At 42.3% G+C, this 27,983-nt stretch overlaps 2 protein-coding genes across 3 annotated transcripts; one reads left to right on the forward strand and one right to left on the reverse strand.

Moving 5' to 3' along the window:
* Positions 1-933: 933 nt before the first annotated feature.
* tmem59l (transmembrane protein 59-like) lies at positions 934-9,750 on the reverse strand. Its single transcript, XM_018728061.2, has 8 exons — positions 9,387-9,750; positions 7,368-7,473; positions 6,660-6,754; positions 6,173-6,325; positions 3,635-3,743; positions 3,346-3,457; positions 2,214-2,331; positions 934-1,714 (listed from the first exon to the last, which is right to left on the reverse strand). Exons 1-8 carry the CDS (start codon positions 9,549-9,551, stop codon positions 1,556-1,558), a joined length of 1,017 nt encoding a protein of 338 aa, XP_018583577.1. The 5' UTR covers positions 9,552-9,750; the 3' UTR covers positions 934-1,555.
* A 3,201-nt stretch (positions 9,751-12,951) lies between these two features.
* Positions 12,952-27,942, forward strand: crlf1b (cytokine receptor-like factor 1b). 2 transcript variants are annotated; one of them, XM_018728023.2, is made up of 8 exons: positions 12,952-13,486; positions 15,895-16,173; positions 17,250-17,379; positions 18,790-18,959; positions 21,344-21,501; positions 23,967-24,135; positions 26,873-27,058; positions 27,850-27,942. In XM_018728023.2, the coding sequence occupies exons 1-8, from the start codon at positions 13,429-13,431 to the stop codon at positions 27,864-27,866; spliced, it is 1,167 nt and encodes a 388-aa protein (XP_018583539.1). In that variant the 5' UTR covers positions 12,952-13,428; the 3' UTR covers positions 27,867-27,942. The 2 variants fall into 2 exon arrangements, with proteins under 2 accessions (XP_018583539.1, XP_018583538.1); XM_018728022.2 differs by having other exon boundaries at positions 26,873-27,054.
* The last annotated feature ends 41 nt before the right edge of the window (positions 27,943-27,983 follow it).

The following is a 27,983-nucleotide window of genomic DNA, read 5'->3' on the forward strand; positions in this document are numbered from 1 at the left end:
CAGTAACAAGACGCCTTTATTTCAGTATCTCAAGAAAACACATTCCATCATTTTAATTAAAACAACTATGATTATAAAGGAGAGAAATCTTTTCGAATCTTGTTTGGTTCTTAACAGAATTTGCAACCTTACTGATATGAAATGGCTTCAAAACATTTCTTTGCTTTCTTTCCAGAAAAAAAGCATCACAACTGGTACAGTGTCTATTCAATGTTTAAACAGAAAGGACATACAAATCACGAGTCTACATTAGTTTTCTGCCACACTGAAATGTTTTGTAGATTTAAACTATTAAAACATACACTAAAGCATGCATTTTTCCTAGATACTAAATAAATAACATTTTGAAAGAAAAACTATTTGTCCAAACAATAGATCAGCGAACAGGAATTTGTTCACGTGGTTACGAAGCTGTACGCTATAACTTTTCAACGAAGCTCCCCATTACTCTTCACATTGTGTCCAACCAAAGTATGGGAACATAGTGCACAAACTTTGAAATAATTTAGAGAATAAGATTAGTCATAACCCCAACTCATCTGCAGTTGCCAAATTTCACAAGTGGGAACCTCCACGATCCACCTCAATGTTTTGACGAAACGTCGCGAAATGTGCGAAACCATCCAGAAGAAACATGATCAAATAAATACACAACATATATGCAAAGTATTACTTGAAGTCTTAGTAGTGATGCATTGACAAGTTCCAGTCCTCTTTTTATAGCAGACATTTTTAAATACAGTAAAACAGGTACGTTTCACATTCTGCTCTCATCTTGCCGGTGCTGTGGAAGTTTAGCGTGAAGCCTAATGTGTGGACAGCTGGTAGTGTAGTGGTTAGAGCTACTGCCTTTGGACCCAAAGATCACAGGTTTGATTTTGCCCCCCCTCTGGCTGCAGTACTCTTGAGCAAGGTACTTAGCCTAATTGCTCTAGTAAAAAATTCCCCAGCTCTAAAAATGAGTAAATAATTATAACCTTAACATTGTAAGTTGCTTCGGAGAAAAGTGTCAGCTAAATTTAAGGGAGAATTTAATGTGACTGAGTGCTTTAACCTCAGCTGGCTTCCACTAAAAATCAGTCAGCAGAAAGTATATATCGCAAACACCCACTTTAACTCTCAAACTGAATTAGTAGGTCAGCTGTTTTCTCTTTCAAAATCATTCACCGAGTGCAGAGGCAAATATCGTTCACTATTCTTTACACTTTAAATCCCAGTTTCGTATTGTACGCTGCCCATCAAACAATTCCGCCTTCTGGCTGAATCAATTTTCGAAAAAAGAAATATGTATCATGGTTTGTTTTTTTAAATATCATCTCAATAATCGTGCTTCTGTGTGATCTTTAATATTTCAAATGCACTTCAAATTGGCACCCTGGAGAGAAGCTGTCAATCAGGATGAAACCGTAAACTGAGCTGGTTGAATGTGGCCATGCACTTTTTTTCTTTTTTTTAAATTACTCACTTTTCTGGTCTCCCTGGCTATAAAACAAGGAGTGAAAAAGCTTGAAAAACTACCAACCCAGGCCACCCCAGGGCTGAGCCCACTGGCTTCTCAGAGGATGGTCTTGCTCAAGTCCACCTTGACCGGCAGGGGTCCGGTCTCCTCGCTGCTGTCTGGTGGGCTCACGGCCACAGCAATCATGGGACTGACATGGTAAGGTGTGACTTTATGGGCATCCTCCAGGAACTCCTTATCTCCATTGATGCTCAGCTGAAACAAGCCGTGTGGTCTTAACGTCACAGCAGATATGACCATGAACACAAAATTTGAGCAGTAAAGCCTTTGACCCTGTGTTGTATACTGGTAAGGCACTGGTACAAATACTGGCTTATTTTGGATTACCTGAAGGCAGTGGGACTGCAGCTTTGTTTTGGATAAAATAAGACGATACTTCATTGGCCAAGTACATTTGCACATATGAGGAATTTGACGCGGCCCATGGATTCTACCTTAGACACATTTAATGTAAGAGAACGAAGTCACGGAGAAAATACAGGCCAACAAAGCTGAAGAAAATACAATTGCAGTACAAACAGTAGAATTATTTATGGGATGCGCATGCCTATATCTAAGCAATAAGAATGCAGAAATGGAAATAGTTGCTGGACTAAATATAAAATAGGTATAATTGGTGACGCTTCAATAAATACACTGCCTTAGATAAAGATATTGCCTTTTAGTTTCGACTGAACGCAGAGCTCGGTCGTACCTGAGTTTTGACGTGCTGGTCGGGTGCGGTAACCAGACTAGCGCAGCTCAGCCATAACATGACCATGACGGACAGGAAGAGACAGGCAGCCAGTATCCAGCGGGGCAAACCAGAGCGCCTAGAGAGGGATGAGACAGTGAATGAAGGGAGGGAGAAGGGGGAACAGAGAAAAAACTGCTTTGTATCTTGTTCTTTTATACCCTGTGCTTCAGACGAGAACCAGCATAATGCGTATCACAGCCCTTGGGTGTTGTGCTACAAGGCAGTGTGATTGGTTATGAATACGATTACAGAATTCATGCGGTAATAATCTTACAGTATCCTACCAAAACTCATGGGATGCATGTGCTGATGAATAAAACATGTTTTTATTATAAGAAATTAGCAGTGCTGGCGCACCTTTGGTCTTAACGACACACTCAGTTCATCATGGAACACTAGAGGGTTCAGGTAGAAAGTGAAGGGTGTGAGCCCCGCTCCTCCTGTAAAGCATCACTAAGCTCCCCTCCCAGCATTATCCTAATTCATCCCAAAATGAGGGTGGCAGGGTGGAAGAGCAGTACTGGTACCTCACAACACCTGGGCTGTGCATTTGGACACGGTTCAAATCTGGCCCACTGTGTGGAATTGGCATGTTATCTTCCAAAGCTCTGGTTTCCTCCCACAGTCCAAAGACAAGTGTTTCGGGTGATCTGGTGACTCTAAACTGCCCTTAAAATATGTGTGTGTGTGTGTTCCACCGCTCTGCTTTAGAAAGTTTAAAGTAGTGTTTCTAACACTGTATTGCACCTTGGATAAAAGCGTTGGCTAAATATTGGAGAATTATCATTTTACGTCGCTTTAGAGATAAGCTAAATGAATCAATTAAATATTCAGTGCAGGCGAGGTTATGGTTCTGGGATGACTGCTGAAATTTCCCAGTTTTATTCCCTACAGTTTCTATGTTCACAATCTTTCTTGATTTAACCTCTCTTCCTACAGATGGAGGCGCATCGTTGGGTTTTTTTGTAAGATAGTTCAGATGTATTAAAAACACTAACTAGAAGACGAAATGCTAAAACTTGATATATATGCCGTCCAGCAGTAGTTTGAACCTTTTCGCAGCATTGCTCTGGGACCTGGGCCTTCTTACCGTGACATGCAGCCCAGGAAGTCATGCTCAGCGGGAGGACTGTCATGTTGACCCGAGTGCTTCAGTTTGCTTTCAGCTTTGGACACACCTTTGGCCCCATGCTGTCTCGCACCTGCAGATGACAGAAACACACAGCAGTTCCGAAAACTGCGTCTCACAGCATTGGTTCGGCAACAGCTGCCTGGAAGTTCACATCAGAGTTACACTGGGTCACAGTGCTGCGGTCTACAGTCCAATGCACAACACTTACACTGATGTGTGTGTGTGAGAATATATGTGTGTTACTCACCTGTATGGGGTCTTTGGGTGTGAGAATTGGCTGGGGGCCAAGACTTGTCTGCCACATCAGATCGGGGGGCTTGCAGCTCAGGGAAAGTGTACTCCGTCTCAGGCTGGCTCTGATACCAAAAGAACACAGCAACGACATGACGGTTTGAAAAACAGAATGCCGTACTGAGCCACTGGCAGGAAGCAGAGGATGTTCAGAAAGGAGGAAGGGGTGTTTAACCTCAGCTCCACGTGCGACCCCTTAAAGCGCTAAAACAGCACGCCCCCGCTGATGTGCCACCGCGGTGCGTTAGTTCCAGTTTGCTGCTCAAGCACTTCCTCGCGGCCGCCTGTCAGCTATTTGTCTCAGAGGTGAGGGTAAAAAGGCCACTTGACTTGGGCAAGAGTGGTGAAAAGAGTCATTGAAACAGAACTAACACATGGCATCCCAGCACTCACACACACACACACGCACATCAGAACGCTGTAGTCATCTCCTGTTCCAAGTCAAATCCAGTCCTCAGCAGCCACCATCCTGCAACTCCTGCAGTGCCGGGGGTGGGGGGGGTATGTGCATTCATTACTCCCACTTTGTTCCTGGTTCCCCGGGAGAACTCATTAGAGGAGGATTTTTTCCCTTTTGCCTCCCTTGCACTCGGCCTCTCAACAACGCGCCCCGCGGCAACTGGAGGTCAGGGTGGCGGCGGCGTGGCATACGGCTCACGGAGCTCGGCCGGCCAGTCCCGACGCCGACTACAAACACCAGCCAGCAAACGCGTGACATTCAGTGGACATGTAAACACCGAGCATCCGGTGAATGGAAGGGAAAGGAAGCAAAGAGCGGCTCCACGTTGACCCCGGTGTCAGCTGATAGAACAGGGTCTGGGCATCAGCGGTGAGCTGCAGATGAAAAGACACATTTTTACCGATGCTAAACACCCAAATGCTGCATGAAATACACAAAGCATGGGCAATTTAACCCAACAAAGAGAGAAGAATTTGTGGAAAGCCCTATCACCATTTCTCAGTCTTTCCTCATTTGATTTTATTGTTGGTGTACTCTTGGCCAATTCATTGAATCCAGATGTAACGGGATTTGGGGAGGGGGTGGGGACCTCTGAAGGGCCTGTACAAAACCGATACACGCTGGCAGGAGACTGGAGGGATTGTACCATCAGCCAGAGCAGGGCTGATACACATCTGTCATGCATTATTGGGAAAAATGCCATAGGTGCTCGGCTGCCTTTAGAAGCCGCTCGGGCAGGAGGGATCCTGACTGAATTAGAAACAATCTAATTTCCCTTACTTGGCCTTTCTGCTTCTCAGGGTATTCCTCCCACCCCGCTTCCTGCTTTGCGGAACGGCACTGCAGCGCACTTGAACTCGCAGGGAATTTAAATGAGACGCCAGACCCTATTACAAACTACCATTCTCTCTCAATCAGCAGGGATTGCACCATCGGGCTCTGTTTACTGCCTCTCCACACAAAGAGAAAACATCTTGATTCACCCTGATTGCGACCGAAGGCTCACGAGAGAGGGCGGCCACGGAGAGTAAACACTGCGAGACAAAGGCAGCGGCTCCGCGAGCTTAACCAATGTCAAATGTAGGGTCGGCGGGTTGCTTGCGGGGCCGCAGCTCGTCCCGGCTTTCTGAAGCGCTTCTGAAGCGATCTGGGAACAGGACACCCCCAGATGGAAGACGGTCGCAGCGGTGGCTGACCTCAACGTAGGTGGCCTGCTTGGAGCAATCAGGGAATTTGCTCCATTTAGGGGCACCAGAAACAAAATCACAGCATCTGGCTGGGGACATGACCGGTCAGATTCCTGGAGGATTGCTGACGTGCCGATTGCTCTCACAGCAACAGCCACAGTTCGGCAGTCAGGAAGAGCTGGTGGCGTGCTTCCCTATGCTCTGAAACGGTACTGACACAGAGAGAACTGTCCATGAACAATCTGCTTTCCACATCATAGGGCATTAATGACTGTTCTTTCCAAGCACCTTCGCAGTGAATGTAGGTATGATCAATTCCCAGCCTCAAGCTCTGCTCCATGAGAGAAGGTTTTACCAGAAAAAAAAAAAAAAAAGGTACAGAACATCATTTCTCTTGCTCTCTTCCTACCTCCAGACAACAAAGCCCTGTCTGGTAATTTCCACTCTGCTCAGTTCTTTCATTTCAGCCAGTTTGTGTTCAGCTGTCACTCTGCTTCAGTTTTTCCCCTTCAAATAAGCGGCAAGCAGCCGTCTTCCAGTTCCGCCCTAACCACAAGACAGCGGTCAGATCTCATGGAGGGAACCTGCCCTTGCTGTCTTACATGTGTCACACACTGTTACACAGCTATGCCACACTGATACCTCGGTCAACATATAAGTAAAGGACAACAACAATTCAAACAACTACAGAACGAAATAAGAGGAAGAGAACCATTTTCACAATGACCATTAATAAGTGAATTTGGCAGATGGCAACTTATATTGCCTTTTTATACTTTTTTTAAGCAGGTGTGGTCAAATGCATCACCTGTAGGGTATTCCCGTGCAACACTTTGTGCTGACCCACCTGGAACACTACCACCTTGCCATCATCTGCCTGGAGGTAGAAGGTCCAGGTGGAGGAGATAAAGCTTTGGGCTGAGCTGATGATGTCACTGCACCAGCTGGAAAAGGTGTCCATGACTGAGGAGGGCCGGGAGTGATGTGCCAGGGCTTTCAGCTGCATGGAGACAGGGAGGCTGAGCATCACAGTAAACTGATCTGTCAGTGGGGTAGAATGATCTCAGAACAAAATAAAGCAGTGAACACCTGTACATTTACTCAAAACGGACATAATAATAATAATAATAATAATAATAATAATAATAATAAGAAGAAGAAGAAGAAGAAACTTAGTCCAAAGCAATGCTTTTATGAGATTATTTATCCATTTACAGTTGCAAAGTCAGGCTATGCCTTTATCGCAGGTACAATAGTAGGGTCCTGGATGATTAAATGCTATACATGTGAGCAGGTGCAAAGTGCTGTTGCAGACCCTGTGGGATGGCACTTACCTTCCTCCTCCTGCTCTCTGCCTCAGAGGGTTGGCTTCCACAGCCCTTGATACACGCATCCTGCTCGGCTTGCCTGCTGTACGCCTCCTGGCAAGCTGCGCAGACACGGCAACAGCACAGCGGGTTTAACCCCATGTTCCTCCCAGACTAAGCAGCAAAGTACAGTTAACGTACATACAGTAGTGGGAATGGGAGGGGGGGGGGGTCAAAGGCTTCTACATGTTAGGTGTCTGCATTTACATTTCTTTATTTAGCTGATGCTCTTCTCCAAAGTGACTGACAGTTTTAAGCTACTTACTATGATTTACCCATTTATACAGCTGGGTAATTTTTACCGGAGCAATTCAAAGCACCTTGCTCAAGAATTCCAGAGCAAGACATGGGATTTGAGTCTGGATCCTTCCAGCACAATTTTGGCAGCTCTAACCACTATGCTACCTGCTGAATCTAACAAATGTAACTTCAGGTCATATAGACAGACTAGTCATATGAATGCCTCCCCCCAAAAAATTTGGCTATATTTCAGAAGTTAATTCAGCAGAAATATTATAGCCTCCTTCTGTCTTCAACAGGAACTCAAGTACATTTGCACCATGCGATTTCTTTGCATCTTAGGATGGGGGGGCCACAGCCATAGAGCTGACCTGAGACAACAAAGCAGGCCGATGCTTTTTCCCAACCCCCCTTCCACGAATCAGGCCACCTCACCTCCTTGGCACTCCTCTCTGCTGGTGTTGAAGCCAGCATTGCCGTTGACAAATTGGCAGATGGAGAAGAGCAGGCAGCCCCGGTGACAGGCGTTTAGTACGGCATCCTGCGCAGGACAAACAGAGCAGACAACCCAGAAAGAGGGAACCAGCTGACACATTCAACAGTCACGAACTCAACATATTCCATCACATGGCACTCAAACAGTAAACACAGCCTCTCATTTCATGTCCTCGTAATGAGGCACATTAGAGCAGGTGCATTAACCCGTGGGACAGAACAGAACACATTTTTACGTAATTATCAGGCTAACAGAGTTTCTTCCTTAGATGTAAACTGTTACCTGTTTATGTGAACATGATTAAAAGTACTGACAGTTATACAGCATGTAGGCTAATTAAATATGCTTCATTTAGAAGAGCTTGAAAAGACATTTCTTGTTTTGCTCCTTTAAGGTCAGTACTTTATTACAAATTATTGAGCTTATTGTACACGAGTTCCGCATACATACTGAGCTGTATGCTGTTCTAGATGTCTGCAAAATCACTAAAAGATAAGATTTAGCTTTTAGATTACAAAATGCTACATCCATCACAACTGACACTCCGTTGTAATTTTATTTGTCACTCACAAAATACATTAAAAAATGTAACTGTTTCTTTTTAAGTGTAAAATTAAATGGCGGAAGAAACAGCGCCCCCAGTGGACTGGCACGGAATCGCAGGAAATAGAAGTGACCCCTCGCAGACCCAGGACTGTTAAACGCCTTGCATCCTCCTTCTTCTGTACCATGCTGCCATCTTCTTTCAATTTACTGGGTTTTTTTTTTTTCCTTATATGTGGTGTATAATTGGTGATACGTGATATAATTTCATTTCGGTTCGAAGATATGCTGTTCTATTCCTGAGAGTATTTATTTACTTAAACGGCGCAGGCGATTAGAGGCGCGGGAATAAACAGTGCACATCTGTTTCCCCGTGGAAGTGCTAATCTATCAGTTCCTTTAAAGAGCTCCTGCGCCGTCTGGAAGTCATTACGAGTCATGCATTTTTTCCTAATCCCTTCATTTTACCTCCCTAATTTTATGATTTCGATGTTATGCACTATAGGCTACTATATTTTTTAAACCACATCACAAATAAGAGGGCCACAGAGGAACAGCAGGACAGAGAAACCCCAGCATTGTGCGTGTTTACGTCATAGGAAGACGGGTCTTACTTCAATGCTAATTATTTTCCATGAAAAGTACCATTCAAGTACACCCTTGCAATGTTTTTTTTTTGAAATCCCGTGTATTTTTCCCCATTCGATAACGTTTTTTTTTTTTTTCTCGCGGCAGTTCACAAAGATCGCGCTGAATGTGGCTACCTGCTTGTTAGGTGCATCGATTTAGCTCGTCACCGGAGCCGAAGTATAATCTCTCCGCAATTGTACCGATTGCTATTGACCACACGAGCGTGGAAGCGGCGAAGAATCGACAATAAACGTACGGAAATAGCAAACTATTTGCTCATTTGAAGAATCGTCGATGTACAGCCGCGCTCGTCAATCATGAGCGTTATTAAAAATGCGTCATAAAAACTGCACGCATACGCTGTGTGTGTTGAAGACCTATGCGGAGAAATAATGCAAATTCTGCTTTCAGAAAATACAGCCTCTGGTGCGAGCATTTGGTTCATACATTCATATACTTCTATAACATGGCTTTTTTTTTTGTTAACGAGAAGATGCTGTGTCGCTCTGTTTACATCCGGGACACTTGGCTGTCAAACAGCTCGACAAGCTCTATTTATCCGCACGGCTCGCACGTTCCCTCCGTTTTATTGTTACTTAATGGAGGTGATCCAGTAGCCCTGCACATATTCTACACGTAAAACCCGTAACGAGGTGCAAGGCATCAGCGTCTCTGCAAACGCCGCATCCGCCGAAAGCGTTAAACCCGGTTATGTAACAGGGAATATATGCACCACCGACTGCTGCAGTTGATGATGGTTTTCCTCGCGTGCGTGTGCCACTTACTTTAGCGCTGCTTTTGTTTTTGACGGCGATCTGGCATTGCTTTTTGCAGTAATTGATGTCGCCTTCCTGCGTGTCAAACAGATCAGAGGAGGCGGCTGCAAAGCCCAGAAGGAGCAGGGAGAGGACACGGGCTACGCCGCACACCCTGCCGCCGAGGCACAGCATCGCGTAGCCGGCGGATTCGCTAAGCCGCAGTGCAGGGCAAGCACGGGTTCGAGTGGCTCCTCGCTCTCGATAGAGCAGCTGCCGTTAGTTGGTACCGGAGAAGCTACCGAGCCGATCCGGCGCGCGGAGTCTGCGATGTCGTCACCCGCAGCATCGTCACTCGTGCGCACGCCCCCCACGCCGCTCGCGAACTGCTCTTCCCTCCCCGCGCTGTAGCACTGCGCAAGAAAGGGGACGCGCTCTTTCGGTGCTCGTGCGCGCTCTTTCACACCAGCGCGGCGGAAAAGCAGTGAATATATACATATATATATATTATACATCCTTTGGCTGTCAGTTGAACGCATCCGTCATTATTCTTAATTTAGCTCATGTCATTGCCCAAGGATACGTACAGTGCCGGGTAAGAAACTTTACAGCGATGTACTATTGGCATTTATACAGCAGAGGTCTTCTGGCTGGAGAAATTCGGACTAATTGGTTTACGCAAGGGGGCGCGGTGGCGGAGCGGGCTTGACTGGGTTCTGCCCTCTGGCCGGTCTGGGGTTCGAGTTCCGCTTGGGGTGCTTTGTGACGGACTGGCGTCCCGTCCTGGGTGTGTCCCCTCCCCCTCCAGCCTTACGCCCTGTGTTGCCGGGTTAGGCTCCGGTTCGCTGTGGCCCCGCTCGGGACAAGCGGCTTCAGCCAACCTGTGTGTGGTTTAATCAAGAGTACTGTGGTAGGAGCGAGCTTTGAACCCAGAACCTCCAGCTTCGCCAGGAAACGGCCCTAGCCACTACATCCTCTGCTGTCCCATTACTGAATTCCATCCTTACAGAAATCTTTACCCAGTAGCCCCTTTTCAAAGCTGATCAGGCTAGCTGTCTGAAAATCCTCAAGGGTTTTTACAAGAGTGAATAGAGTAAAATATAGGTAGAACACAGATGAGAAAATAGCTTGATACAGAAACATAGTAACAGCTTGTTACTTTGTCTTATGTTACTCATCACTTTTTAACCACTTGTTCTTCTTAGGCTCACAGGAGTCTGGAGTCTATCCTGGAGTCACTGAGCACTAAGTTATGAGGGGGTGCACCCTGGATGGGACACCAGTCCATTGCAGTGCTTTTTGTTAGTAATTTTTGTTTAGCTTATGCAAAAATGCCTGGGTCAGCATACAATATTGGACCCATTTGTACATATGTTGATTCTGTTGATGCAATTCAAGGTACCTTTCCCAAAGGGCATTACAGCAGTGGTGGGAATGGGGCTTCAACCAGCAACCTTCATTGTTATGATTTATTCATTCAGATGATGATTTTCTCCACACTGTAAGAGTGTTAAGTTTATGCACTAAGCATCCTGCAATAATTACAGACTTGTACAGCAAGATACTCGTACTGTTTCAATTAAGGGGACAGCTGGTAGTGCTACTGCCTCTGTATCTAAAGGCTGCAGGTTTGATCCCCACCTCCAGCTGTAGTACCCTTGAGCAAGGTACTTACCCTAAATTGTTCCAGTAAAATTACCCAGCTGAATAAATGGCTAAGTAATTGTAAGTTGCTTTGGGGAAAGTGTCAGCTGTATGAATAAATGTAAAGGCAAGACATTGATCATAGAGCTGGGATTCAAACCTGGGTCCTTCAGTTGCAAAGTGATCTCTTGTACCTGCTGCCTTAGTCTTTAAGGATGCACTTCCATGTTCTTAAATGACAACCTACCAGCAAAGGCTAAAGGATGCTGACTTATTTACAGATGCCATCTGCTCATGGTTTTCTACATGAAATGATGGCTGTCAGCAGATGAGAGAAATGTTTTAAAGAACTTATATTTGTCACTACTTGCTGCCAAACTCTATCATTATTTTATTCCTCAGAAATGGAAAAAGAACTTGTCATGTTCTGCAAGAACTCCTGAGGTGAAAAGTAGTATTCTGTACTTTTTAGAAAAGCATTTGTAAAAGGTAATCACATGAGCATTTTTGGTCAAATACAGTAAGTTAAAAAGGCCGTTACCGTGTCAGAATAACCACATGAACACATTTGGTATTAGTGTTTTAACTGCTGATTACAAAAGTTCTATATAACTAACACACCTAAATAGCATTTTAATTATTTTTTTCCTGTTGCTGATTTGTCCTGTTTAATAAAAATGAACTTTGGCTCTCTAACGGGAAATGGCTAACCCCAAAAGCCTCCTCAAAACTGGGCTAAAGGGCACCAGACAAAATGATGTCATGTGGCGATTAGGAGAACTCCTCAGGGCAGTTGACAACGAGAACACAAGACTCTGTATCCGGTCAGTGACAATTAGCCATCACAAACCTTTAATGGTCCAGTTTTCCCACTCGCCACGGGATGAGCGGTAAGAGCTTCCCCTTCCAATAATACAGTGCTTGGCGAAACAAAGCACACCACTGTGATCCACAGCACTTGGGGGTCGACCAAACCTCACAGCTATTGCATAAATATACCCACCATTCACACTTGGACTAGACTGGAATGACTCACTGGCCAAACTAGCAGTGCATTGAGCCCACATCTGTTAGTCAAACATTAGTCACTGTGACCCGCTTCTGGCCGGATGCTTTTTTTTTTTTTTTTAAATCACCGGTGGACACAACTGAATGGCCCAAAAGAGTGATTTGAGACTCGAAATGATTTTGGTATTGTCATCACAGACTCTACTATTTGCTGAGTCAACACAAATTCATTTTCCAGTTTCCTCCTAACTCCTGAATTAAAAAAATTTCCCACAGCCTAACAATTTCAAGTGCACACAGTTTTTGTGTTGGAACTTTCTTAGAGATAATATACTTAAGGAGTCCTAGGTGAAGCATGTTTCATCGTACCATATCTCTACATGCATAATGGCAAGCTTTGTCTTGACTTTGCACTTAATGTTGATCTCTGTCACAGGCACTGCATTGCCCCAGTGTTAAAAGGAGCAAATGAATTGCCTCTGTTCACTGTTTATAACTGCAAAGAAAGGCAGATAAATTAATAACTTTAATGATTTGCCTTTGCATGGGTGTCTTGGGAGTTTTCCACAGGAAGCAAGATTTCATGACAGTTTTATAATATGAAACTGACAAGTAAATATGCATTTAATGGCAGCTGATTAAAACTATGTCTTGTCAGATGTCAAGGCATGAATGAAAAAATGAGGGAAGACCCTGGTGTGGAATGGGCCGAACACAGTGTGTGTTAAACATGTCTGCAGCCCTCACCACCTCCACGTTCCTCCAGGCTAAGGATTTTTTTTTTTTTGCTTATAGAAACAAAATAAAAGGGGAATTACGCAATGTTATTCAGTACGAAAAGAACTTTCCCCGTGTCTGTCAAGACTCCCCAGACTTTCGTGAAACTTGGTGACTCAGGCGCCCACCAGGACGAGTCAAAAAGATATTACTGGATGCTGGAAAAATGCACAAGTCAGTGACTCCGAAATTGAGTCCGCTCAGGAAAAAATGGGAGGAACGAGGAATTATGCTAAATGAAAAGAAGCAAAAAATGACTAGTTCGTGTGTGGGAAGTGCTTGGGAGGGGCTTGAAAAGTATCAACTTGTATGTTTTAGCTGTCGAGGCGTGCACCCGAGCAAGGCAACGTTACTAAAGCGGAGGGAAACGCGAGGTACTGAGGACGTTCCTGCCGCCGCGAGCCGAGCATGGCTGACACCGCGAGGTTGACCCTCTGAAGCTGTTGCACGAGCCCGCGTTCGGGCACGCGGCCGATCCGCGCGACTGCGACTACTAATACGCTTTTTGTCCCGCAAGCGCGTGTGTGTGTGCGTGCGCGCGTCTGCTTTAAAAAAAAGAAACACACAGTTCAGTTAAGGAGCGCGAAAGGCAAAGAAGCGGGTGGAAGAAAACAAACGAAGAAAGCCACGAAGTGTTCGAAATATGATCACCTTTCTGTTCGCAGCGCTACTTGTTCCTCCCGTGCTGTCTTCGTCGACACGTAAGTACAAAACATACATGTGCGGCTGAACGGGGCGAGCGCAGGCTCACCCAGCTCTCCATTCGATTCGTCATGTGTTGTGTTCGGGCTGAGCTGATGCACCAGGACACAACACAACACCGTACTGACACCGCTCTCAACAATTCCCCGCTCATCGCTACTGATGATCACTTCTCTATCATCAATGATCACTATCGATCGTATGAAACTTAAGTGTTGCAGCAGTAACAACGCTGTGATCGCACCTATTTCTAACATTTCCGAATAACAACAACAAGTTGAAGTTCGGAAGTATCGTCAATGCTAGCATATCATTATATTACTTTACAAAAAAGTTCATTTCGTCATATATTTTATGTTCTTAAAAGTTTGTTTCGGATGTTGGCGGAAATATATAATTATATTTATATTTCATTTTACAATGTCCAGTCAGGAACAAACACAAAAAATCTGATTTTAAAGTAGTGGAAAGTATTTTATTAACTGAAATACTTTTGTTTTTGTTTATTGACCATTCGGATCGGCAGTGATTCAGTAGTTTAGCACGGTGGCATTATTCTTAATTTTACATCCACCAAGGTGTCAGTAATAAGTGAACTGAGGGAAAACTACATTGAATAAAACCAATGTACCGTGAAGCTCAAACTGCAAGTCTGCACTTAGTTATTTCAGTTTTCAACAGACTCTAAATTACGTCAGATCATTTGTTATAGCCACATGGTTTACTGTTGTTTAACTTAATAATTGTAAAAGCAACGTTAATTTGTGAAATACGGCTGCAGTATCATGAAAATAATGTTTTGTCCTCAGAGTTTGAACTAATTTTCCATGTTTCATCTCGTACAATGAGCGATAAAAGAGTTGATTGCAAATGATTATATTTTAAGGTCCTATGCCATTGTAAAATGTCCATAGACCCTGTCTGCTTCGTTTTTATTGTTCGCATAGAGATTTAGGTCATAAAATAAAATAGAAGGATTGGGTAATAAAACATTTATTACCATTAAATTTTAAGTATGCTATGACCAGTTAGTCAGTATTCACCAGTTTATTGGCTGTCGGTCGCCGTTACTTAAGCATTTGTTCAGCATTTTTGGGATTATATTTGGAGGGTTATACTTATTCACTTTGAGCTACGGTTGGGGTTATACTCAACATTTTGGCGGTCACATGTGGTGTTATACTCAACATATTACACTGATATTTAAATCATAATCCCATTTTTCACACATCCTCCTGGCTTCAGATCGAAGCCCCATGATTACATGGATTATTAGGTAATAAATATCGACTTCCTTCTGTTTCCTTTGTCTGTAAAATACTTAGTTAGTAGACGAAGCTGAACAGACAGTTATATTTAAATGAAAAATGACAGTTGTTGGTAACTCCGGACGGATAGACAGACAGACAAAGGGAGCCGTCGAGGGTACGAGCCCCGTTCCTGAAGTGTTGATGGACGCGAGTTTAAAGAGATGAAAACATTGCTTAGTGGGCGTCTGCCGACTGTTACAAATATACTGAAATTTTTACGTCTCCGTTTTGAGCACACAATTACACACAACATGTATAAAACGAAGAGAATTTACATTTAAAATGGTCAAATTGTACGTGACAGCCTTCCCCCACCCCCCCCTTAAGTTTCTCGCGACCTGTTGTTGCGAAGTGCTCCACTGACACGGTGTTCTGAGGCACGAACTTGCGGCTCCAATCAATGACCGTGAATTTCTTTGCCTTGGTTTATGCAACCTATATGTGCCGTGTATTTGTTATGACAATTTTTTTCGTTGTCAGGTTCATTAATTGCGGTCTTTATTAGAGTTATTTGCTAGCGGAATCTCAAGTTTCACGTTCGGCTGTGCAGGCCGTGAGGGAACACGGAGCCGTTCGACGTTCGCACACAGAATTCACTTACGTTTCCAACCTGTGAACCGAAACCATGACGCGACCTTTGAGTTTTCACCTTAATTTCCGTCACTGCATTGCTTGAATTTTATTTCCAACGTGCCACGGTGACAGTAAATGCAGTCCACGAACCCCCACAGTAAATAAATCAAGTAGGCTATACTGCAGTGTTTTGGCACATATGTTAGAAAGCTTGTCCACCCACCCACCAAGAACAAACTTAATAAACTATCTCACATTAACCCTTAAGCTTCTCCCAAAGGAACCAAACAATAACCCGTTACAACAATAACATTTTAAGAGTGTTTCACACTCACATTAATCATAAGCTGAACACAGATGGGTGAAGATCACGGTATGGTAAATCGTTTACGCATTTGACAAACAACCTTTTGTGACCTTTTCAAGTGATCTTCCAACTGTTTCAGCACCGAAACCATAAATCGCCTGTCATTACTGCACAGTCATAAATACTGCTTCTTCTTTGTCTTCTCCCCGTCCTCCAGAGGTGGCGGCCATTTTCCCCCAGGACCCGGCCCTGCGGATCGGCTCCAGTCTGACAGCGACCTGCTCCGTGAGCGCCGAGCTGGGGATCCATGCCAGCAGCCTCTTCTGGACGCTCAACGGCAAGCGTCTGCCCAGCAACACCTACAGCGTGCTGGGCCCGGCCGCCCTGAGCGTCACCCTAGACCGCCTCAATGGCTCCAGGCAGCAGTCGGGCGACAACCTTGTCTGTCACGGCAGCGGAGGCCACGTGCTTGCCGGCTCCTGTCTCTATATTGGCAGTAAGTTCCGAGCAAAGAGTAGAAACAACTGTTTGACTTGTTTCGAGCTGTCTGGTTTTGTGTCGTATCTGTCGTATGGCTTTAATACCACGACATGGCTATACTGATAAATGTACCTATATGTAACCTTACGTTATCATATGACGATCCAGAGCAATCTGATCTGGCTTTAGATATTTTCCGCATTCGTGTCCGAAATGACAAACGCTCCGAAAGGAACGATCCAGAAACAATCCAGGAGAAACGCTGTTTCACTCCGAAGGATGTTCTAAACGTATTGTGGAAGTGACAATAAAGTTGACTTTGAAATCTGCATGTTTAAGTCCTCCATGTCAGCTTGTAGTCTGTCCATTAGTGATCGCTGTACCCAGAAAGGAGTAAAAAGAACAGAAGGAAGCATGTCAGATGGAAATACTGAGCGATGGAAATTTTGATGCACAATAAGTGAATTTATAAAGATTCACGTCATACGAGTGCATCTGTTTTAGATGTTTTACTGTACATGTTGGGCTATGTAAACACTTAGGATTATTGTATGCTCTTGCGCTCTTCACTACTGTGTGGTCCATTACCTCGAGAGCCACTTGAAGTGCGGGCCGACCAGCTTATGCGAGAACAAATGCATTGCAGGTGCAAATTCAGCGGTCTCAGAGGTGCTGATATAAAACATCACGGACGGGAGCTTTGCAGGCACAAGAAAGTAGGGGCAGATGCTGGCGTGTTGGGTTCATAAAATCAAATCCTTTAGCTGGATTCTGTTGTTTCTAAAGACAGAACTGTGCGACAGAGTGCTGTGCCTTCTTCACATTCGTACTTATAGTTAACGGTTTTTTCTTGCATTAGTTTTCCATGAGCACAATCTCTGAATAAATCCACCAGTAAAGTTAGCATGACAAGTGAAAACTCTCATTAGCACTCTGTCTGGGGTTGGGGTTGCAACACTTTCAAGGTGAATTACTGGTTTTGGGTGATAAATGTGGTCAATGTGGCTTTTTTAATTAGCACTTGCAGATGGTTTCCTGCTGCTATGGAATACACTGAGTGAAGAAATGTTTTTTTCTTTTTTTTGTTCTCAGTGCCCCCTGAGAAGCCAGTAAACTTGACTTGTTGGTCCCGGAATACCAAAGACCTCACCTGTCGATGGGCTCCAGGCAGCCAAGGAGAGACGTTCATCCGGACAAAATATACCCTCAAGTACAAACTCAGGTGGGTCTCCAAGATCCTGTCTAGTGTTCCTATGGAGGATTCATCCACCAGTCTGGCGTCCTAGTCTCTTTGAGTTCTTGTGTTATTTCAACAAGTAGTTTTTCGAGGAAGGAATTCAAGTCATGGATGGAGATGTTAACAGCTCAATACAAGTTAAAAAGTTAAAACATCAAAAACGTGGTCCTTAAAAACCAGTAAGAAACTTTTTTTCAGTGCTTCTGTGTATTTCATCTTGTGAGTATGTCTGCAGCTCTGTTTTCTTTAGTTTACAGAGATCATGCTCACCTCGGATGGCTGCTGTAATGACATCCCCTGAGCTCAAAAACTAAATTTAAAATAAGTTTAAGGCATAGTTTAAAAATTCAATAAATTGCTTGTGATGCTCTACACCTGATGCAGAAAAGGAGTTTGGTCATAGCAATGGAATTTTAATTCAGAAAGAGGAAAGCAGAGTGAAGGACTTCTTGAAAATGAGAACTGCACAGTTTAAAACACAAGTTTTCAGTGAATAGGTCAAAACAGCTTTTTTTAAAAGTCACAATAAGGTATAAATAATGTAAAAAAAATACTATACTTTAGAAAGGAACCACTTTCCTCCGTTGCTAATGTAGGGCTACCCAAAAGAAGAAATTTGCTTCTTCAACTGGTAATGACACCATGTTTAAATTTTAAAATTCTGTCTGCAGAATGATCAGTGCATTGGACAATGTTATCTATAAAAAAAATATGGCATTACATTTAGCAGACACTTTTCTCCAAAGCGACTTCCAATGAACTCTATGTAGTGTTATCAGCCCACATGCCTTATTCACTGTGGTGACTTACACTGCTAGATACACTACTTACAATGGGTTACTCATCCATACATCAGTGGAACACATTCTCTCTGTCACCCACACACTATGGGTGAACCTGAACAGCATGTCTTTGGACTGTGGGAGGAAACCAGAGCATCCGGAGGAAACTCACGCAGACACGGGGAGAACATGCAAACTCCACACTGACTGAGCAGGGATTGAACCCATGTTCTCTCACACCACCCAGGTGCTGTGAGACAGCAGCGCTACTCAATGTGCCACTTTGCCGTATTAAAGCCGCATTAGAAATAATTTTTGTTACAAATATTAGAAATATGTTATAATTTGGAATTTTAATAAACTTTAGGTAACATCATTTTTATTTTGGAAAATAACTCTCCCACAATAGGAATTTGCATAATGGGATGATTCACAGAACAAATTAAACTTAATTGCTACATGAGGGAAGGATGTACTGTAAAAAAAAATTGTTTGTTGTACAAGATGCCCTAAATTAAGATACCGTAAAGTGTCCTTTAAATTTCTAATCTGTATTTTAATATTGCTGCAGTTTTTTCAGACCTCTAAGTTATTTTGGTTTTTCATTTTGCAGGTGGTATGGCCGAGAAAGGGAGTGTGAGGACTACAACACTGGACAGCCATACACTTGTTATATCCCACGTGACTTGGCCCTTTTTACACCATATGAAATCTGGGTGGAGGCATCCAATCAGCTGGGATCTGCTGTCTCTGACATCATCACCTTGGACATTCTTGATGTAGGTGAGTCAATGAACCTGAGCCCACTCCACCCCACAGCTTCCCAGTCATCTTCCTGGGTGTCGGATCGAGCTCGCAGTATGCAAGTAGGGTGATGCTTTGCCGAATGCCTTGTACTCTGTTAGGCAACAGCGGCACTTTTTTGCCTTGACTGCATCCACTCACATGAGAATATAATTTCATAATGCCCTTAAAGAGCTCAGTAACATAAAAAAGTAGAAAAATGAAAATGCCACAAGTTTTACATATGGTACTAAAATCTCCATGTATTTTAGCATATTCGTTGACTGACAGGTCCTTATGCACATCACCAGTCTAACTTTTAAAGTGAATTTCTGTGCTGTTTTTATTTTTTTTTATTAGACGAATTAAGCAACACCATCTATTAATTTATTTCGGGACTTTAAAATAGAAAATGGGTTAAAATGCATAATGGAATGGTATCAAATCAGTGCCTGTAAAGGTGCTGTTAAATCCTGAACTCTGGGAGTGTCCTTGGGAACGGAAAACAAAAAACATTAAAATAATGACCTTTGTATCGTGACCCAGCCTTGTTTTGGCCACACCTTTCACAGAGGTTACAGGAAGGGAGAGGAGTCGGAGAGAGAGGAAGGTGGGATGCCAGATGTATGACACACCCTCCCTTCTCATTCCCTTGCCTCCTTAGCAACAGAAACAATAACCTTTGGAATGTTTGCATGATTACCTGTCCCCAGGGGGGAGCTGATAAAACCAATAAGTGCACAAGTGTTAAGTTACCACAAAGACAGGACGTTTGGAGAGCAGCAGATTGCCAGACATTTCCAAAGTCACAAGTGGAATGCAGACGATGACAGGAGAGAGGATTATCAGTCCTGTCCCATCTTGTCCTGTCAAAAGTTTTCCTGACCTGTCCTATACTGTCCCGTCCAAAAACAAAACGTCTGTCCTATCCATCCTGTTTTTTCATTGTGTTTCTCATTTCTTCCCATCCTGCAGATGATTTTACTCCTTTCCTCGGACAGATTTTTCCCATTCTACTTTATACAGTGAGAATACATTTTTTTTGTGCTCGTGTTATGGTTTTCTCAGAGTAAGCGCGATAGTATAAAATGTTTTATTTTCCACAATTCCCTTTATGTGTGTCGAATTTAGCCGGCAAGTAATGTTAATGTTTCTTTCCTCACCTTCTTTCCATGAAGATACTGACAAAAATGTCAGAGTCTTACTCATGTGAAAGTCTTTAATTGTAAATTGAGATACGGTTGGAAGAGAAGCATGGGGCCGTACTGGTTCAGAATATATTACGTATCACATAATCACTGGATGGAGTAGTGGTTTTTTTTAAAACTGTTATGTTCTTTTATGCAGAGAGAGTGCCTGTATTTTTGTTGCGTGTGCCCTGGAAACATCTTTTTAGTCTCATAGGCTAGAAGATCACTCTTGGCAATTGGTGCTTGCTTTAATTTTCAGTTATTATTGTTCTGTCATGTTGAGTTCAGTCTTGTAAAACTCGCATCCAAGTTTTTTCTTTTTTTTCAGAAAAATTTTCACTCACATCTCTCTGGAATTCAATGGATCCTATGCCAGATTCTACCAGGCAGTAGTGAAATATTCATGAGACATTCCCTCCATTAGCTGTCCTTACCAAGATGTTTCCTCTAAAGGGATAAGCATATTTTCTTTAATGCTAATGCCAAACACAACAGTATGTTTTTTATTAGATATTAGCCTTGGCATCATCTGATTTAACAGACGTGAACATAACTACCCTGCATTCCTAAAGTGGATTAATAATTATCCAAGAAATTGAGAGGTACAGCAGAGATGAGAGTGAAGAGAACAGAAATGAGAGTAAGAAAATGGGAAAGCTATAAGGGAAATAAAAAAAAAATGCAATAAAATGAGCAAGAAAAAGAGTCTAAGGAAATATCTGTGTTTGTGGTGGTACAGCAAACAAAGGAGAACTAATGTACTCCTTTGAACTCTGGACAAGAGCAGCGCATTCATGATTTTAATTTATGCAAGGGTTCTCTCTGTGGTATTCATAAAAACCATCGAGATTCATTTATGCACTGACTGCAGAGGTCATAAGTCGGTCGTCTGCACAGTAAATGTTTTTCTGTAAAGGAGGAATAGAAATGTTTCACAAAGAACAAGCATCTTAAAAGGAATTTACTATGACTGTATATTGTGGAGGTAAAACATTGTTTCTCATACATCCTTGTTCTCCAGAATTCTTCAGGACTTTAAGGTGAAAATTAAATACTTATTCCTTGGTTCCCTCCAATGCTGTGTTATATTGTGTAAGTCACATAGTAGGACTTATGGCTGTGTGTGAAGTCGTACTTTGTTTCTCAGCATTGGTTTGATGTTTATCCCGACTGTCTGTGTTTGCTTGCTCCCAGTGACCACAGACCCCCCAGCCGATGTCCATGTGAGTCGTGTGGGAGAGTTGGAGGACCAACTTAGCGTTCGCTGGAGCAGCCCACCTGCTCTCAAAGACTTTCTTTTCCAGGCCAAATACCAGATCCGTTTTCGACTGGAGGACAGCATGGACTGGAAGGTACAGTAGAGCACTGTACTATAGGACATTAGGAGAACTTGCTACATAAACTTGTAAACTAGAACTGGTCATCAAACTTTGGGAACAGGAGCTGGGAACTATTATAAACTTTAACCACTGTAGTTTACGTCACCTGATTATTGCATCTTGTTATTAATTACTTACAGATTTAATGTATAGACAAGAGGAAACATAAGATTTTAGAACACAGAGTCTAACCTGAAGCCTGCAAGTTCAGACCCCACTCCACATTAATTCTCTAATACCCTTGATTAAAGTACTTAGGAGGATTTCTCCAGCAAAAAGAAACAACTGTATAAATGGGCCAAGTATTGTAAGATGTTTTGGATGGGAGTATCAGCTAAAAACAAATTGCAGGCATACCCTAAGATATGCCCATTCGAATTGCAAGAATTCGACTTCACAAGGATTTTCGTTTCATACTTTCTTCAGCTTACAGAGTGTTTTTAGTGGACCAGATTTGGATTTCGTGTGTTTCCCAAAAGCTGGATGGCACAAGACATTTAAAGTTACGTTTACGTTCATTTAGCAGGCACTTACTGTTTAGCTCATGTCTTTATCCAAGGGGTCTTACAGTGGTAGATACACTTCATTCATCTGCCTACAGTCATTTGTGTAGCAATGTAACGTACAAATGCACACACACATCAGCTTGTTCAGTGAGAGCAAATTAATTTATGATTGATGCTTAAAATAATACATAAAAACAGAGAATCATATACACCTGTGTTATCTGCTTTAATTTATATAATAGGTACAAAAAACTGAATGAGCACAGGCAGCTATACAGTGTTACAGAGTAATAATGAAGGAAAACAGCCTTGTAATGATGTGTTATGAAGTATTATGTTCACTATTGAAGTAACTGTGGGATTTGGTGATATTTTAGCTTAAATGGGTGTCCATTTTGAGGCTTAGGAAAGGATAAAAATATTCACCATTGAAACTAATGGTAATTGCATCCTCAAGTTAGGAGAATTAACTTTAAGAGGGGTTTTTCCAGAATGCCTTTTTCAGGAATGATTACCTTCATTAAGCAGGGGAAAACTAATAATAAAAATGTGGTGCTATAAGAGATGGTTAAGACAGATTTTTCCTGCGGACATGAATGAGTTCTTGGCCTCAAATACACTGGCTGCGCAACTTATGAATAGCATTTGGACTGGAAGTTCATAATATGATTTACTTTTAATTCGAAACTCTTCTTTGCCATTAAGTCACAATCAATGAAAACAACATAATACTAAAATCTCTTCAATTATTCATGGATTACGTTGTGTAAAAACCTCAGATAAACTGTGAGAGGTAAAAAATACACAGTAATCCTCCCATTCATCTTTCCATTTTTAAGTTTATTTAATTTTTTTATGTGAGATGTTTATTTACACTGTGGAAAACAGCCTTCAACAATAAAATAAACAAAAAAAACATTAATAACTGTGGTGGTTCAGAACCTGTCCAGGAAGCATAGGACAGGTGGCAGGGTACAACCTGGACAGCAAGCCTATCCATCAGTGTAATACATTTTTATTAATTTTTAAATCATTCATTTTATTTAATTATATTTTTTGTTCCCTTCAAACAACATTAATATTAAAACTAATTTAGAATTTCTCACAATGAAATATGTAAATGGGGGTGTGGTGGCGCAGTGGGTTGGACCGGGTCCTGCTCTCTGGTGGGTCTGGGGTTCGAGTCCCGCTTGGGGTGCCTTGCGGCGGACTGGCGTCCTGTCCTGGGTGTGTCCCCTCCCCCTCCAGCCTTACGCCCTGAGTTGCCGGGTTAGGCTCTGGTTCCCTGTGACCCCCTATGGGACAAGCGGTTCAGAAAGTGTGTGTGTGTGTGTGTGTGTGAAATATGTAATCTTTGCATCTTTATATTCTATTAGCTTACTGACCATTGTATTGCATTAGTTTGTGCAACATTGATCATCTTCTGGCCACTTTACAACTTTCTTTGCTATCTATATCATCAGTTAAACCTTGGTAATACAGGAATCCCTCAATTTATTTACAAGTAGGATTCTGGAAGTAAATCTATATGGCTATAATAAAAGTATTTTAAAAGAGTTTTTTTTTATTTGAACACTTTTATTAAAATCAAGCTACATAAAATGTTAAACTAATTTAAAATCCATTTCCTCAGACTCCCTTTTAATACAGTACTGATTTTTGAGCAATTCATCCCATCAGCATGTGACACAGGCACAATCAAGTTGGTCCTGCACTCCCGTTTGGGCGCCGACTAATGGCTTGGCACAGAAATAAAGGTGGCTTTCACTCCACAGTAGACACATTTTAGAAAATAGACTTCTGTACGACATAATTAAAAATAAACTGGAAAATGTTTGCATTTTCAGAGGATGTGCGACTCTGTAGTTGGTAATTCAAGGAGCCAAAGTTCCAAATTGTACACACTTCATGGTAGCATCTTCTCCCTGCTAGGTGGTGGATGATGTGGGCAATCAGACGTCCTGCAGGCTCGCCGGCCTCAGGCCAGGGACAGTGTACTTTGTCCAGGTGCGCTGCAACCCAGTGGGCATCTATGGCTCAAGAAAAGCTGGGATTTGGAGCGAATGGAGCAACCCTACAGCTGCTTCCACACCACACAGTGGTAAGTGCAGTGAGCCAGTGATTGAGCCGGGGAAGAGGTTCACTGTCCCAACTCCAGTAGATCAAATCATAATTACCAACATCAAGCTTCTGATAGTTTAACCAGTGAAAGCGGTATCCACAAGGAGGTATTGCTACTACCATCCAGATCATGGTTTATTGGGAATTCAGGAAATCTGGGAATTCTGTTACAAGCACAATGAACATCATAAACCAAAGTCAAGCAGGGTTTTTAGTAGACTGCTGAGTTGCTGAAAGTAGTCTGATATGTGCAGCTCCTTAAAACAGGTCACTTCTGTAGTGTAGAGGCATCCACAGTTTATTAAGGTGGAAATCGACTTCTCAAGTAATTCCTCATGACAGAACAAACTATGTTTTTGAGATGTTGCTGTGGGTGTTGTGAGCATAATGAGCAAAACACTTCAAGAAACCTAGTTGGATATCAATCAATAAATGTTCTATGTTCTAATATTTACACTCATTGGATGATTTATTTAAGTTTCAATATACCCATTTCAAAAAACTGAGCTGGTTCAGCCTGAATTGGTATGTAAAGATGTGATTTGGGGTTCGAAGGAAATATAGAGGTCAGCTGTATATAATCTTTTCAGATTGAATTCTGAGTCAAAGAAATAGTTTCATTTTCATATTCTATGTACAGAACCCTTTACACTTCATTAAACTAACTGTGCTTTATTGAACTTTGGTTTGGAACTTTGACTTGTGGTCAAGTAAATTGTGCTACCATTATTTAGTAAACAAGTTTGTTACATATGAAGTTATGTATGACCTTAATTAGAAACAAATGGCAATTAGCTTTGAAAGTTGGCATGCCATGGATCTAGTTTATTCTTGTTTTTAGCAAATGGATAAAAATGCCAACAATAATCAGAACAGTTTTCTTTATGGAGGACTGTTTATTTATGGTTGTCCTGCAGAAGAAAAACTCCGGTTCTTCAGATGATGTGACATAAACATGTCCTCATGCATCCTGAAGCACTAGCTAGTTAGATTAGGGACTAGGGAAGTGTTGTGTCAGACCACACCATCAAACACTTTCAGGTATACTGGAGATGCAAAGAGACGCAAGCAAACAATAAAGAAAGCGTGAGAGTAACATTATCTATGTTATTTTACATTTTTGTTTTCAGCCTCCTGAACAGAACTTTATAGGAGTGAGAGTGTTTTGTCTCTTGATGAGCAGATGTGTGGCCACACCATGGTATGGATAAGGTTTGTCTGGAGAGTTTATCCTTGTAGTTTTTGAGAAATCAATGAAAGCGAGCAGCACTAGTGTAGGAATTCAGCATACCATATCCAGTAGCTTATTACAATGGATCCCTTTTCTGATCTGACAGCAATCTCCCCTCAATCTGCAGTGTTCCAGAGCATGCCAAAATACTGTTGTAGCAGAAGCAATGAGGTTTTATAAAGCAGTTCAACGGATAAAATGTTGTTAAGGTACAGAATGCAGTAGGCATGAAATATAAACCGCATGTGACCCCCAGAAAAAAAGAAAACAAAACATGTGATTGAGATCTTTCATCAGTAGATTAAAAGAATTTTGGAAACGCAGAAAAAGGCCGGGGGGGACACTTGATAGATATATAATATATATATATATATATATATATATATATTATATATTTTTTTTTTTTTGTTAAATCTTCAAACATAGATATAGTTAAAGGCAGCCAGCCTGCCTGCTCCATTCATGTTGAGGCTATCACTAGAGGACATAAAAAATTAAGTGGAAACAGATTTGGGGACACACACCAGATAATAACATACATGCTATTTACTCTGCAGTGAAGAGGAAATGGCTATCAGGTCCAGTCGTTTGGTACGGATTACTAATTGCAGCAGACTATACAACATTTTTTTTAAATGCAGATGCACATTACAATAGTGCATTTTATAATTGGTCACCTTCTTGTACTTTTCTTTGTTTTTATGTTTTGAAAATTTGAGCATTTGGGTGTGAAACTTTCCTGACTGTTGCTTGTGTTTTCTGAGCAATACTTGTCAGGGGTGTACATACAAGTTTTAGAGGACACGGCTCAGAATGGACCACTTTAATAATGTTTCTAACAGGGAAGGAAACTGATAACCTGTGTTCTTCCCCCTGCATTGCATGTTACCCAAGAGGGGTGGGCTGCTACTGGTGCTTGGGCCTCCACGTTTATCTTTCTCTTCTTCTTTTTCATTTCCTTGGAATGGACGCCCCCCCCCGGTATCTGAAATTGTTGGTCTCTTTTCTTTCTTTTAAAACTACAATAATCCATTTAGCAAATGCTTTTCTCCGAAGTAATGTGCAATAAATAGCATTTGATGGACACCTTTCTCCCAGGTGACTTAAAGTGCTCTATACACTACCGTAAACTTACCACAATCGTTCACCCATCTGTACATCAGGGCAATGTAACACATGTTTATACACACACACTACGGGCAATTTAGTCACCAATTAACCTGTCTTTCGCGTGTGGGAGAAAACTGGAGCACATAGAGGAAAGCCACGTGAACACAGGGAGACCATGCAAATTCCACACAGACTGAGCTAGGATATAACCCATGTATAATCACGCAGCGCAGGTGCCGTGCCACTGCGTCAGTTGTTCAGCAGTGTGTCGCTTTTTCGTGAAGAGCTCTTTCGAAAATTAATTGAATAGATCTGAAATGGAATTAGTACTGCTCCTCACTACTGCCCCATCTCCTGTCCTTGGTCTCCCTGGCAGAGCGGCTGCTGAGTGGGTCCTGTGAGCCCAAGTCTGGTGAGCAAAACTCCACGCTCCGGCGGGAGCTCAAGCAGTTCTTTGGCTGGGTACGCAAGCACGCCTACGGCTGCAGTAGCATGAGCATCAAGCTGTACGACCAGTGGCGTGTCTGGCTGCAGAAGTCCCACAAAGCGCGCAACCAGGTAGGTAAGGAAAACTTCTTCCTCAATTTCACACTCGGCTTGGGCCCACGCCTAAAGCCATTATTTCAACTGTCAGCTCTTTGTCTCAAGCCACTATACTTTAAATGTTCAGAATTTCACTCACAACCAAACTTCCCAAATTTGTAAGATTTCATTTTTTTAAAATTAATCTGTAATTTAAATTAAAACAGTCAGTGCCATTCAGGACCTCAATACTCTTTGAAGAGCTGTTTTCGTTTTCCTTGGCATGAGAGACACGTTCAGGTATTTAAGTGGTTTTGCTTTTATTTCTTCAGAATACAGAGAAAGTTTACTTCTGCCTTTCTGGAAGTCATGCACTCTCATTTCATTGCGTTTTTAATGGTACAGAAGATTTGCGATCTTCTGTCAATTACCACAACAAAGGGAAAGACACATATAAATGTAATTAACGACAAGTTTAATTTATTCCTTTTGTGTTTTGTTGCTCTCTGTGACGTGAGCTGCCCGTTTCATGTTATAACACAGCCCAAATGGCAGCCAGAAGGACCAAATCCTTTGTACGGAGCTCACTGCTAACCCACATCCTCTGTTCACCCTTTGAACCGAAGTAGTGGTTGTTGTGCTTCCAGGACTTTCTAAAGACCATCTCCTGTTCAGTTAGGAACTATTCTGTTAGTTTGCATGTAGTAGTTCTGACATTTCTCCTTTAAGTATTGTATAAATACAGAGGTCATACTAATTTACTGTTTTCCATTTCTGTAACTCTGTTTGGAGCACGGAAATGCTCAACAAACTTGTATTTTCTTCTTTCAGATTCTACAAGGCGATAAATCATAGCAGGCTGTCAAAAAACCCAGAAAAGAAACACAACCTCCTCCCCCTCCAAAAAAAAAAAAAAAAAAAAAACAGAAGATAGAATGGAGCAAAACAGATCCAGTGTTTTCCAG

This window comes from Scleropages formosus, chromosome 9 (genome assembly GCF_900964775.1).
Source record: "Scleropages formosus chromosome 9, fSclFor1.1, whole genome shotgun sequence".
In the NCBI taxonomy this organism is placed as follows: domain Eukaryota; kingdom Metazoa; phylum Chordata; class Actinopteri; order Osteoglossiformes; family Osteoglossidae; genus Scleropages; species Scleropages formosus.